Source organism: Anolis carolinensis, chromosome 1 (assembly GCF_035594765.1).
Source record: "Anolis carolinensis isolate JA03-04 chromosome 1, rAnoCar3.1.pri, whole genome shotgun sequence".
Taxonomy (NCBI): Eukaryota; Metazoa; Chordata; class Lepidosauria; order Squamata; family Dactyloidae; genus Anolis; species Anolis carolinensis.
In genome coordinates this window covers 175,281,460-175,296,293 of record NC_085841.1, presented here as the reverse complement: position 1 = coordinate 175,296,293, position 14,834 = coordinate 175,281,460, and the positions used below count along the sequence as shown (strand labels likewise).

The following is a 14,834-nucleotide window of genomic DNA, read 5'->3' as shown; positions in this document are numbered from 1 at the left end:
AACACCTCACCACCTCCCCGTCCAGCTTCTGGGGTTCCAGGTTCCTCTGGACCATGTTACTGAGGTGGGTTTATGTTCGCATTCTAACATGCCATTGAATTTAATGCACATCTCAATTTCGGCAATGTAATTTAGCCTGAAAAGGTGAGCATTAGACTTGAGTAAATATGGTAATAATATTAGCCTGCCTCATAAGGTATGTTACAGTAATAATACTGCTCTATCCTAGTGTGATATTGTAAGGATTTTATGGTTACATCTGCAAAATAGCCAACTATCCCACTGATAATTAGAGCTGGGTATGTCCTGACATAACAAAATCCGGATGTCAGAAAAGAAGGCATCTTAAACTGCACACTACATATTTGCCACAAAGTAGGCAAAGAAGGGCCCTCATGCCCTTCTTTAACCTACAATTTCTTTTGCAGCTTTAGTCAAGGCTAATGTGCTTTGTATGCAGACTTCCAAGACATTGAGTACACTTTGAAATTAAGTTTGTACTTTCAAATGTGTTTATAAGAGTTTCAGAGAACATTGAACATTGTGTTCAAACTGAGCTTTGAGTATTTTGTTTAAATAAATGTACCTGACATTCCTTTGTAGCCAGTTAGGCCATATCTCCATGGGCCAAATAAAATTGACTCACTTTGCAAGCTCTGCAAGAAATTCACATGCTGTATGATTGATTTTGTAGCAAAAACTCTGTGTCCAGCTGTTGATCCAGAGGGATTAGAACAGCAGGTGATCCCAATGTTTTTGAGGTGTGGATAGTTGGACCAAACTGGATTTGACCTGATCCAGTGACCATATGTCAAACAGACTCACCAGTGTGTCATTGGCCAGAAACAGCTCCCTTGCATAGGCTTGTTGGCAATGTGATTTCTGCAGGTCACATGGTTGGTTATGATTTCATCAGGTGTGATGTCACCAACAAGATTCTGTCAGGGAGTTGCTTTTGGTTGGTGAAATGGCAGCGGCAGCAATGGCTTCAGGCCACTCTTGAAGTAGATGACCATTTGGACACCTAAGGTCTTCAAGGACATGTAGATGCAGACTTACTGAGATAAATAGTTTCATATTCAACACCTAGAGATCTTCAGATCTCATAATGTCAAAATGTCTATGAGCTGGATTTTGAAATGCTTGTTTGTAGAACAACTGTAGTTTAAATGTGCAAGTTGACAAATTTGCAGTTCAGACCTAACTTAAGTAGGACTGACAGTATTTTAGCTGGCCTCTCTTGCAATACTGCTAATAGTAATCTGATGGGCAGAATCAGTCTCCTGAAAAGCTTTACCTTGCACATTTCTGCAGATCAACCTGCTGTTAATTATTTTTGTGACTTTGTATAGTTGCAAAAACAGTCTCTCTCTCTCTCTCTCTCTCTCTCTCTCTCTCTCCTTTTGGGTTCTGGCTCCTTTCTTCTCATGGAAAAGTTTGATGAAATAGAGAAGGAGTGTGCTTTTATTCTCCTTTTTGCTTGAAAGATTTCATCTAACATTTTAAAAAGAGTGAAAAGCAAATAACACATTCTTATAGGTTGCATCCCTGCAAATTTTAGTCTCAAGCAAGTTTACATGGAAATAGGTCTTACTGGTTTCAACACAATGCACTTCCAAATTATCAGGCTTTTTCTATAGCACAACCCACAGGTTTCACTCCCAGAAATGTCTGACATTATATTTACATAAACTTAATATAGAAACTCAAGCAAGAGTTCTGTTAAACTTTAGTACGTATTTTTCACTGTGGCTTCCAATTTGACTATAAACAACTACATTGCAGTCAAGTACTGGAGAGAAATATTCTACCAACCCGTAACTATAGGATGTTTTCTATAGTTCTATAGCAATTTTCTTTGCTCTTCTAATCATGGTTTTTCACACATAATAACCCCAGCAATAGCCAGATCAGCATCAGGATAGCTGTCCTGTCAAGATGCATTCTGGGTATGTTGGGTCAAGACCATGTTTTTATAATAACTTGGAGTTGTTCTGTTGGATCCGAAAGATCCTCCTAAAAGTGAAAGAAAAATAACTACTAGCACGGTTCTGCAAATGATTGTACAAGAGGCTGTGCGAAAGCATTCATGCAGTGACAGGATAAGAAGGTTTTATAGTACTTTTCTTTCTTCTATTCAAGTCATTTTGGCCTTCACTTAAAAAGAATACCCAGGTTTTATTTTGGCCATGTATGACTTGATATGGTGTTACCTGCCAAGTAAGAGTGGCTTATTTGTTTGTTGAAGTTATTATATACATTAATAGAACACATCAGCCCTGAAGTCCCTGTTTTGGAACCTAAGTCCTGCAAGAAATTCAGGCATGTTTGTAGCTCTATGATTCTGGAAAAGACATCTGACAATCTTCGATTTACTGTCACTTTGTCAGATCCCTAATCTCATTATGCATTGCTATTTGTATTAGTCCAATCTAGTCTTATTGCCAGTTATAATTTACTTTTCGAACTTGTTTGAAAAAAATGTTGGGTTCAGTTTAAGAACTACCTTCCATGGAGAGAAGGTTTCTGCTCACAGAAAGTTTTTTCTGTCGGATTTTTAAAAATTCCTCCTTCTCCACAAAGCGCCCAGTTTGGAAGGATCCTCTAATCCAGTGGTTCTCAATCTATGGTCCCCAGATGTTTTTGGCCTACAACGCCCAGAAATCCCAGCCAGTTTACCAACTGTTAGGAGTTCTGGGAGTTGAAGGCCAAAAACATCTGGGGGACCCCAGGTTGAGAACCACTGCTCTAATCCTTTATGTCCAGGATGCATCTAAACTGTAGAATTAATTTAGTTTCACACTACTTTAACTGCCATGACTTAATGCTGTTGAATCATGAGAGTTGTGGTTTGGTGAGGCACCCATATTATTTGGAAGAGAAGGCTAAGGACCATGTACAACTACAAGTCCCACGAGTCATGACAGTTAAAATGGTGTCAAACTGCATTAATTCCACAGTATAAACGCACCCCTAGTTTCATGTGTTTCCATCTGGATTCAACCCATTGTTTGCTGATAGCTGTTAGTTATCACCATAAGTTCTTCTTCAACCTTCTAGTTATGTACCTCTGAAATAAAAGTATAGGAAAAATCAATTCTTGCTTAGGATTTGTTCCAAGATTCAAATAAATCAATAAGCTGTGGACTGAGTAGGAACCTGCTTATCTGCCTGGGGCAACCAAAAAGGGTTGAGTAAAATTCACCAGATGAATTTTTGTGAAGTACATTCATATCTTGGACAAATTTGTTTCCTAAGGAGCCACAAAGTTATGGGTAATAGTTCTGAGCCAGATGGGCCATATTTTTTTCATTGATCAACAACAGCATTTTGAGCACTAAAAGGGAACTGTAGACCATATGTCAAGGAATGGTTCTTTGGTTCTGAAATGAGCATACTACTATTGTACAGAAATATCAATTATTGAATTAACCAACTAGATCAAGGTTTGCAATATAATAACAATGAGCAATAAGTTAGTAGTAGTAGTCACAACAGCAACAACAGCCTTTATTGTCATACACTAACAAAATCACAACACAAGCATATATAACAAGATAAAGTCACAGATAAAAAGAAAAGCACCATTAAAAATATTAATCTCAAGAATAATATTTGCAACAGTCTCACAAAAACATAAGTCAAAGCTGTTCAGGAGGTATAGAATTTTATAACTCCCTTGCCACTGAGAACACTGTGGAAAAATGGAATTCCTGTATTTCATCCATATATTATTGAATTTAAGGCATACAAACAAAGAATGGTCAAATGTTTCAACAGAAATCAAGTCACAAGAACAAACTCTCTGAGAACGTTTCATGTTTTTATATCTCCTCTGGGTGGGATTAATCAAGATCCGAAGATAAGATGCCATAACTCCATGCTCACAATGAATTAATGATGTGCTAGGGGAACAAGTTGTCTTTCCTGCAAAAGTCAGATTATCTAAGTTAAGATCCAAAAGTTTCTTCTTGACTAATCTGCAAGCTTTCACATTTGCAAGCGTTAAGAGTGCTTCCAAAGACAGGCCAATTTCTTCAATCTTTCTAAGAATCAAAGAATTAGTAGTAGTAGTCCTTTCCTTTTTATTTTACCAAATTGTGTTCCTTCCTTACCCTGTGGCCCTGATGCAGTCTGACAAATCACAAGGTCTGCTGTTGAGGTGAAATGCCGGAGAATGTACAGTACTTTTCTCTTCAAACTATAACCATTTTCCCTTGCATATGCTCAGGTTTGGATGCCAGTCCCCCGGCCAGTACTCATGAACTCACCATTCCCAATGATGTGAGTATCGTATCTCAATGCTCTCCATGTCATCTTATAAAGATATTAGTCTACATCTAGACCACACAACCTTTGGAAAGGTTTAATTGCAGCTGTGGTATGTCAAATGTTTGTCAAAATATCGGCATTAAACTTGGCAGAATGAAATAAAACACTGGAAAATGAGAAGTTGGCTTTGCTATCAGACTATAGTAATATGGCATTTGGGAAATTTGTCTTCAGATCTCTGAAAATGGTCCCACTTTCCATCCAGAAGATTTCCTTAATGTAGTACCTGAAGGGATGGATGAGAAGGGAAATTACTTTTCTTGATCTGATCTAGTTCAGTCTTGATCTTTATGCTGAGTTGATATTTAATTCAAGGCAATTGTGAACCTTCATCTATGGTAGGGGGAGTAAAGCAAAAGAAAGGATTTGTTCCTTGGTTCAATTTATTATATTGTGAGAATCTGTATTAACAGGAACTTTGACCTTCATTTACATGATGTTCATTAGGATTCAAGGTCTTCGGATAAAATGTGTTAGATATTAATCCTATCTCTGGTACAAAAATGAGGAATTCCTCCGTATTTTTTCAAATAAGGAAAAAGGGAATGAATATGCTTATTTTAAAATTTCATGTGTGGAAATTCCATATTCATTGCAAACTGGAGAAGTTTCTCATTGAGTTTTTTATAATTATTCTAGTGAATTTAGACACAAAGAAATAAAAAATGTAAAGTGGCCCACCTATCAGACATATTGATTTAATATCTAAATCCACATTTTATAACTCATCTCTGGAATAATTGCTAATGATTCTCCCAAACCGATTATCCAATTAATTTTGAAAGAAAACAATGAAATCAGAAGTGGGGAGATTGTTCTAATTAAAGTGTCCATATATAAACAGATTCCTTAATTATAACAACAATCAAGGATGGGAAAGAGGTGCATCTCCTCCTTTGCTCCTCTAAAAATAAATAAATCAAAATAATTGACAAAAGGAGAAAGCAATGTCCTGGAAACTTCCAGGAGCAGCAGTTCTCCTCTAGAGCAATATATATGGAGACTTGCCATAGCCTATGGAAGTAGAACATTTCCATTGTGTATGTGTCTATGTCTCTGTGTGCCTATCTTTCCATAGCTGAAGTGAATCATTTCTGATTTGAGGTTGAAAAGTGTGACAAGTGCATTTTGGATGGAAGTAGACCTTGGGCAAGTTGCTTTCTCTAGCCTCATAGGATAATGAATGCAACCCTCTGGCCAAGAAAACATTGTCATAGGGTTACCAAAGTCAGGAACAACATGGATGTACACAACAGCAGCAAGACCAGATCAGGCAGACAAAAGAGCAGACAAAAGTTCCCTTGGACACAGGAGCTGCTTACCCCTGCGATAAATAGAACAAATGCAGGTAATGCTTGTGTTCTTCAATCAAATTCATTTTTAGGTATCTGTAAGTGCATTGAGCTGCCTTGGAATTAGGAATTCTTCCAGACTGCACGGGACATTGAAAAAAAGGCATTATCCTTACATTACTTACATTGCTATACATTGCTATTGGGAGGTTTATTCGAATAGTAAAAAAAGGAAGGGATATCCTCTCCAGTAGTTAACCCGCTTAGCTTCTGAACTTGCTGACCGAAAAGTCGGCGGTTCAAAGCCAGGGAGCGGGGTGAGCTCCAACTGCTAGCCCCAGTTTCTGCCAACCTAGCAGTTCAAAAACATGCAAATGTGAGTAGATCAATAGGCATCACTCCGGCGGGAAGGTAACGGCACTCCATGCCGGCCACATGACCTTGGAGGTGTCTATGGACAACGCTGACTTTCTGGTTTAGAAATGGAGATAAGTACCAACCCCCAGAGTCAGACACAACTAGACTTAATGTCAGGGGAATACCTTTACCTAGTTTAAGACCAATAAATCTAAACTTGTCCTATGGAGTTACAGAGATTATGATCTTGTTGTCATATATGCAACATTTCTTCTCATATTTGATGGATTTATCATGCCATCCCCAGTCTTGTCTTCTCTGGGCTAAACATACCTGTTTTCTTCAACCTTTCCACTTAGGACTTGTTTTCTATACCTTTGACCATCTTCACTGCCCATCAGTGTTGTGATTCCAATTTAGCTATATCTTTATTGAAGTGCAATATCCAGAATTGAACATATTAATGAAATGTTACTTCTGCGTGAAATAAAATGTAACTATTTCTTTCCACAAGTTGAAAATTATTGCATCAGTTTTAAGCCTTTGTTGGCAAAAATGCTGTTGGTTTTATTTTATTCACAACCCTTCAACAGTAATTGAGTTGAGAAAATCCTTACTAGCCAAATCTAATGGACTGTGGTATATTTGACAGAAAAATAGTCCTCTTTTTGGAGAAGAATTTGTGCTAGATCAGGAATGGGCAAGTGTAGAAGGTTAGGCAGTTGTGTTAACCACCTGAAAATCTTGAAGGGCCATACTTCTATACTACATCTATTTTAAGGAAGAAAGGACAAAACATTTTTGTAAATATTTGCAAAAAAAGTTTTAACCTTTTCAGCCTCAGAGATGGGGGGATCTAATATGGTGGAAATGCCCTCAGTGTCATCTAAAATAAAATATCAGGGTATTCTTAGGAAAAAATGCTTTGGGAACATGCAAAAAAAGGGGGGAGGACATAAAAACAACTCAGGGCCATATGCAATCTGCAGGCCATTTTGCTCACCCCTGATTAGATCATTTCCAAAATATTTCTAATATGTTTCATTTATAAAGAGCAGCAGTGTTAAATCACTGAAAATCAGATATAATTGGCTGACCTGGAGGAAAATTAATGTATACAGTGTGCTTTTGCAGCAAAAACTGCATGCACAGAAGTAATACTGGAAATTGCTAGAGTATGTTAAGTAACTTCATTCCTTCAATAGCAGAACTTTGTCCAGGTAGTTCGGAGTACAGCTTAATCTTTGTCTCCACCTGACTGAAAATGTGGATCTTCTGATAGCTCTCAGCACTAGGTGACATAAGGTGACACAGGATGAGAGTCAAGGAGAACTTTCAGAACACTCAACAAGTTTCTCAACTCATGCAACTTTGCTTAGATCATATTGGATATAGACTGCAGTTTATATGAGCACTGCACTTAAGTAGTAACGCAGAGAGAGTAAACCACTGCAACACTATTTTTGATCTAGATCTAGGTATTAATCCCAAACTAAAATAAATCCATTGATTGGGACTTGGTAAACCAATACTTACATAAATTGAATTTATTCAGTGGATTGTGCTAATTAAACGATTATGCTTATTAAATGAGCAACAGCACCATGGCTCATGGGTCAAGAAGACCCATAAAAGTCTTACCACAATTTTTAGTGCAGAGATCCCCCAACTTTAATAATAATTTCATTTGTAGCCTGTCCTATCTCCCTTAGGGGGCTCAGGGCGGCCAGTGAGGGGACTCATTAGCATTTAAATAGTAATACATCCACCTGGAAGGGGATGGGGACGGGGTATTAATTCATTCATCCCAAGCCAAAGTTGTTATAAATCTAGAGGTAAGTAAATCCAAGATTTATGTTCCTCAAATATGTCCTCCTGAGAACAGTCTGTGCTTCCCAGTTATCTCATCCAGGATTCTAACTTATCCAAGGAACATTTCAGTCCAGGATATTTGGTGCAGCTGTGCTTTTTATGAATTGTTTTTACAACCTTCATATTGTTAAAACCATGAAAAACCCAGATTTTACACATAGCTTACTGATGGAAAATGTGGCCAAATGAAGTATCAAGGAGCTTTACATACGTTCTAAAATATTCTTATGAAGTAACAGAAGTGAAGTTGACAATCCATTTTGCCCCTTAATATACTGTCTTCTGTTTGAATGTATTAATATCTACAGTTTAGATTTAAAAGCAAAACAAAATCATTATTGATCTGTCAGCAATCTATTGTATTAGTTCCATGTACCTATCTAGAATGCCGACTGGCATGAATTATTAAGAAGTTAATATTTCTCATTTCATTTGTCAATGGTCTTTCCAGGTTCTGAGTAGTAGTTGTTATTGTTGTTGTTAGACTCAACACATTACTGGTTTTATACTGTAGCCTGCTCTGCTACATGCAGTGGTGTTTAATAAACCAAAATGTTGTTAGGCTCCCATATACACTGTCACATAACATGGCATAGGAGTCCCGTTAGCCTAGGGTCTCAAAATTACACTCCAGGCTAATTCATTTCAACCTGGAATAAACCTGTGCATACAGCTTTATTCCAGGTTAAAAATACCTGCAAAGGTCTAGATCTTGCAGGTATGGAATGTATTGGGACTACCTCCTAGGATTCTCATCCGTGATTCCAGGAAGCATCCCCACATCTATCAGGCTAGTTGGAACTAGCCAACTACAAATGCAGCATGGGTACGCCATGTGCTGAGTATTCTCCATGAGTAATTTTGTATCAGAACTATTCAATTTGGATTTTTGTGTGGACATGACTGATACCAACTTACTGCTACATGAAACAAAATAATGCCTTTTTTTTGGTGGTCCTCATACCTGCATGAAATGAAATATTAGCTTTCATGGCCAGAATGGCATGGAAAACAAAATAGCATGGCCTAAGTCAGAAATAAGATAACAAGAATATAAGATAACCAGAAAATATATAACCAGATCTCCAGTGATCTTTGAGGATGTAGCACTAGCTAAGTCTAATGGCAGTCGGTTCCAGTCATTCTATGAAGCACAAACCTATAGTTTACATTTATTTATTTATTTTAATTCTCTCCTTTCTTTAAAAGAGCTCCAAGAAACCCCCCTTTTTATTTTAATAACTGAAACAGAATAAAGACTTAAACAGATCTGTTGTATCACAAAACTTAAGGAAAAGTATAATCAATACTTGATACAGGGATTGGTCAATCAAATATTAACTAGGGAATAGTTTGAGTATCTTCCTTATACAATTTGTGCTACCTAAATATCTAAATATAAATATAAGTTCAAAACATTGTAATGAACATCCCATAGTTTGAAGATTCAATAGATCCACCCGACCTTTTTTTGAAAGGTAATTAGTTTGGTGTGTACTTTACCTGGATTATTTATTCATTCATAACTTTTTTCCTTTGCTTTAATTTTGTTCTTCCTCTTCTCTGCTTTTTTCTCATGCTTGAGATATTTTTCAGGTCTGTAGGTCAGCATAGAGTCACAAACCAATATTTGTACTATTCAAAACTCATTCATGATAGTGGAGTTGATGAAAAACGTTAATGTGAGATTTAACATAAAGAATCATGTCAGGTTCTGCTCCATTCTAAGCAACTTGAATAAAGAGTTTTTAAGGAGACCAGATGTATAGACATCACTCTTCTACAGTGGTCAATGTGAAGCAGAAGTCCTTTCTCCATTCTGAGAACATGGGAAGTATAGTTCTGAAAACATACAAGGAAAGAAAGGAATGGATGTCTTAAGCTAGGAACAATGGCAAAGCACTGGAAGAAAGGAATGGTTATGTTCCAGTTCTCTAGCACAGAGTCCTCTCAAATTGGGATTGTTGGGAGGACGGGAAGAGGACAGTAGAAAATTAGAGACATGGCTGGCTGCAGCTGAAATAGAGAATTTCCTCCTCTGCTGTATAGCCTTTGCATGTTTCAGAGCAAAATGTAGGAACTCTTATCAGGATTGTACTTTAGCTGGCACTAAGAATTGGATTTAGACCATAGTTTTATAAAGCTGCACAAATTACAGAATTTTCACAAGGTGAAACCTGGGCAAGATCAATCAGTCAAGAGTACAGAAAAATGTCATAAAATTCCTAACTATTATAAAATGCCACAGGTTGTAAACTGAAATAAACTGGAAATGACTGCATCAGATAAATGATTAGATCTATTTTATTTACTGTTTACAATTTGTAACATCAAAGGACTCTGTTTAAGAAATCCCCCCATGCCTTTTTTCTAGCTAATAGGCTGCATAATCGGACGCCAAGGGACCAAAATCAATGAAATTAGACAGATGTCTGGAGCACAGATCAAAATTGCCAATGCCACAGAAGGTTCATCAGAACGCCAAATTACCATCACTGGAACCCCAGCTAATATCAGCCTTGCTCAGTACCTCATCAATGCCAGGTGAGATGCTCTAACTGGGAGCTCATTCATTCCTCGGTGATTTTCATGAACAAAAAAGGAAATAGCTCAATAGGGAATAAAATGAAGCAGATTGTGATATGTATTGTGTTTTCATTAATGGAAACATGAAATATACAAAACACTGTTCACTCAAATGTTCACAGAAAGAGGTCTTAAATATGTGCAAGCAAGAATAAATGGCAGCCATGTACACCCGAAGGAGGAGGAGGAGGAGGAAGGAAGGAAACATCTGGGGGCTCTCCCTTTGCCGTCATTCCAGCGATCCTCTTTCTCTCTCTCTCTCTCTCTCCTTCCCTGTGTTGGAAGGAGGGAAAGAAGGAGAAGAGGTAACACATGGCACACAAAACACACAGAAGGAAGGAAGGAAGGCCCCCAGAAAGCGTATAAGACAAAAAGGAACACAACACACTGCTTATCTTATCTCCTCCATGAGCAAAAGGTAATGGTGGAGCTTTTTCTCAAGGGAGCATTTTGGCTCCTCTCACAAATTGCCTAACCGTATCATTTTAAAGCTGAGAACAATGAATACCATCACATGACAGAATTGATCATTTTGCCCATCTCTATCTGGATAATTTGCAAAAGATGTCACTTGCCAACCAGCTTAGAAACTGAATAGAGAATCCTTTGCAATGCTTTTTTAGCCACAAGATATCTCTATCCTACACTTGAAGCCTACATCATTTGATTAACACAGTAGGTTGCCATTTCTTAAGTGGGTGGCTCAGTAGTATTTAATGAATGTGATGAAGTGGTATGTATTTGAAAGGGTTATCTTTTCCAAGGAAGCACAATTTTACTCTGACTTTGGCAAAATCTGGTACACATCTTTGGTTCTAAGGAGGAGGACCAAGAGAAGCAGCAGCAGGAGCCAGTCAACAAAGGAGCCCCAAGTGTCAGTGCATTCATTAATTATATGTATTTATTTGAATATAATGCGCCACTGGGAACAGCCTCTTCACTCCCCCCTGCCTGCCATATCCGGCCTCCTGGATTCCAGATTCCCCTGGCCCTTTTCATACCAGTGGGTCTGTGTACAGGATTTAAATGTATTTTAGCCAAAAAAGATGAGCATTAGACTCAAGTAAATCTGGTATGTAATATTTACATGATTGGAATACTTTCCTCCTAGTTCACAAGTAACATACGTTCCATTCATGCAACATCAGAAATGTGTCCTCATTCTGTTCTATTGAGGCATTTCAGTCAATAAACTATCATTATCAATTTCACAAGTTCATTATAAAAAGTCAAAAGCTTCCACAAATTGACCATGTCATGTATTAGGCCTACTTTCACCTGAAACACAGTTTACACAAAGGCTTACATGAAAATTTACTCACCCACACACATGTTTTGTATGAACATACTGAAGATCTGTGTAACATACTTAACACTCCACATGGAATAATCCCTGTAAGTTTGCTTTTATTGCTACTTCATTTTTGTACAAGATTTTCCACAATAGCAATACAAATGTCTCAAATATCTATATCAGACATGGGCAAACTAAGGTCCAGGGGCCAAATGGGCCCCCTTGGTGCTTACCTCAGGCCCTTTTCTTTTTACCTGTCCTCTTGGCATAAGGACATGGTGGACCGCTGCATCCTTATCAGAAAGAACAGGGGAGGAAGACACGCAGCAGCAGAGAGCCCTCTGGAGCGCTCTCAGCCATTGCATGTCTTGCTAATCTCCCAGCATAAGGACGGAGCAAGCAGCCCCATCCTTATGCAGAGAGGATGGCCTGAAGAAGGTACGTAGTGGCTGAGAGTCTTCCGGAGCAATCTTGGCTGTTGACTATCTCACCCACCTCCTGGCATAATGCCAAGAGGACAGCCAGAAGATCAGGGGGAGGAGGATCAGGGATGAGGATTGTGGCAGTTGCTGCATGTCTCATTTTCCTCCTGGCATAAGCATGAGGCAAGCAGCCCCATCCTTATGCCAGGAGGACAACCTGAGACTGGTCCGGGCCCCGACCTACCCCCTCCTTAGCCCTACCCTCTCACAGGCCGTCTCCCGCTCAGGTCTGTCTGACCCAGCAAATGCCCGGCCATGTCCTCTCGGTTAGACCCACAGTGTAGCCCCAAGGTAAAAAAGTTTGCCCATGCCTGATCTATATGAACAGATGATATTTGCACAATATACAAAGTTTCCATGCAAGAAGTGAATTCATCTAGAAATATTGTTTTTGTGAATATGGGAGATGGATGAATTCATCACTCTTTTTGGGGGGGGGGGAGAAAGATGCTAAATCCTTGATTTCTTTTTTAAAAGTTTGTCACATATTCCTCCGACCAAACCGCACTTTCCTGTTTTTATCTTTATCTATTCTAGGCTGACATCTGAGGTCACTGGAATGGGTGCACTCTAAGTTCTACCCATCATCCCTTTCTCTGCATCATCTGATCCTATTAAGCCAATGACACTTCTTTCATCTTCTATAATATGTATATTTATTGCACACCCCTTATCTACCTTGGATATTTTCTTTGATAACAAATACATGTATATATGTGTATGTGTGTATGCATGTGTATGTCTATTACACACATACACATATGTACACGTGCATGTACAAATAAGTTTCTTTATGAGTTGCATTTTGTGCTCCTGGTTTTGTTAAATTTATGCTCCAGACCAGTCTGTGTTTCAGATGTACAGTGCTAATTATTTTATATAGGTTTCGCTGGGGTTTCCCTTGGTAAGACTTCAGATGGAGGTTGTTCTCATTAGTCTCTCTGTTTAGCTCTATTTAGCTAAGGTATCTTAGCATTTTCATTTTTTAAAAATGCAGCACTTGCAGTAGTTCTGAGATCAGACCTCATCTAGAGCGTAGTTGCTTTGAAATAGTTATTTCACTGAATTATTCCATTATTCCTTCCAATTTTGAACCTTGCTTGTCCTTGGCCTATCCTTAAAGAGATGTTTGAATCTATGTCCTTAGAATGTGGCATGGCTTCTCCCATTTCATGGAGGAAGCAGAACATGCAGGAGCCAGTGAGCATCAATAGGTGGTCCTCATTGGTTGCCATGTAGTCAGTCTATGCTGCTTCCAATGTGGCACAGCCAAAGTAAGCCATTTTCATTATCAGGCAGAGAGCAAGGCAAGAAAATCTTTCATTAAATATAGAATTATTTCATAAATGGAGATAATGAAATTAAATTCAAAATGTGGCAGGAACCTATGGAAGTATTCTGAAAACAGCTGCCCACAGACTTTTGGATTTAGCTCAGGAAGCTCCAGTCTCTGTGAGCCTGCTGTGTTTGCTATTGTTTGTATTCAATAAAAGTCTGTGCAGCTCTACTAGTAACAAGCTCTGGCTTAGGTTTTGGTGTTTTCCTTCTTGGTCTTCCTTGACAAACTCTCTGTACTATCCGCCTTGTCTATCTCTTTCAACCTCATACTTTTGTTTGACAAGATTGGATTCAATAGCCTAAATCCAACTTCTGCTTTCATCCACTTATTCAACGACTGGGAATGGGGGAGAGGCAACTTCCCTTCTGAGGACCTCCTCATATTCAAAAACTTACTCTTAAGAGTAGGGAAATCTTTCTGGAACCATTTCTGAGACTGAGGCAAAGTCGGCCAAGTAGTGAGAAAAAGATGAAAAGTTCAGTCACACTTGCACTGCTGAACCACCACAACATGGGCTTTAGGCCAATAGGTTTATCCATACACAAAGTAATCTCTGTTTTATTTTTAAAGTTTCCCACCATATTTCCATTCACCACATTCCTGTTTGCTGAAAGGAAGAAGAAACTTCTGAGACAGGATATAACATAGGCATCTAGCAAAATTTAGGATTTGGATACATTTGTCCTATTATTACTGTTCATGGCAGCTGTGAAAAAAGGCAAGCATAAACCCAATTTGTAGCCATGGGCTTGTTTACTTTGAGCATGAAAATCTAGACTCATCCTGAGTTGGCTTTTCACTAAGGTCATAACATTACTCCACTTCTGGTGAGTATAGCAGGTTATTCTGGGTTAAATTGTCTTTGCCTTGCTTCAGACAAAGTCGGAAAATACTTTACGGCACTGTGGAAAGCTGGAGCAATCTGATCTGGACCAGTCTGCTGCTCACACAGAATCAGTCCCTCCTTGCTACTTGCCTGGATGCCCTTACAGATGTCAGAACAGGATCCCACTGATGACCACTCCCACGGAACTCTGGAGTCAGCTGTGACATGAAATGTGGCATGACATGTAGATTCCAACCATCACCATAACGAATTTGGCAGGGTGCATATAGCTGTCTCCAGGGGCAATTTGGACCATTTCCACTCTGGGCTAGCTCTGGATTTACCAGCTAGCGTAAATACAGCCATATTGGCCAGTGCTAGGTCAATCAAGTGCACTTCCAAGTACTGACCCCAATAGCTTGCCCCTTGATTCTTTATCAGAAATAGAAGTAGG

The 14,834-nt window shown here is 38.7% G+C and overlaps 1 protein-coding gene across 22 annotated transcripts in view; it reads left to right on the top strand.

The window, feature by feature from the left end:
- Positions 1 to 13,732, top strand: part of pcbp3 (poly(rC) binding protein 3) — a 93,741-nt gene extending 80,009 nt beyond the window's left edge. For 16 of the 22 annotated variants that reach the window (XM_008114575.3, XM_062959672.1, XM_062959662.1 and 13 more), the window contains 3 exons: positions 4,232 to 4,284; positions 10,228 to 10,397; positions 12,753 to 13,732. In XM_008114575.3, the coding sequence (XP_008112782.2) occupies positions 4,232 to 4,284; positions 10,228 to 10,397; positions 12,753 to 12,789 (260 nt within the window). In that variant the 3' untranslated portion in view covers positions 12,790 to 13,732. Of the gene's footprint in view, positions 1 to 4,231; positions 4,285 to 10,227; positions 10,398 to 12,752 lie in introns of those variants that run through there. The other 6 variants (XM_062959723.1, XM_062959701.1, XM_062959692.1 and 3 more) reach the window with 3 other exon arrangements.
- The last annotated feature ends 1,102 nt before the right edge of the window (positions 13,733 to 14,834 follow it).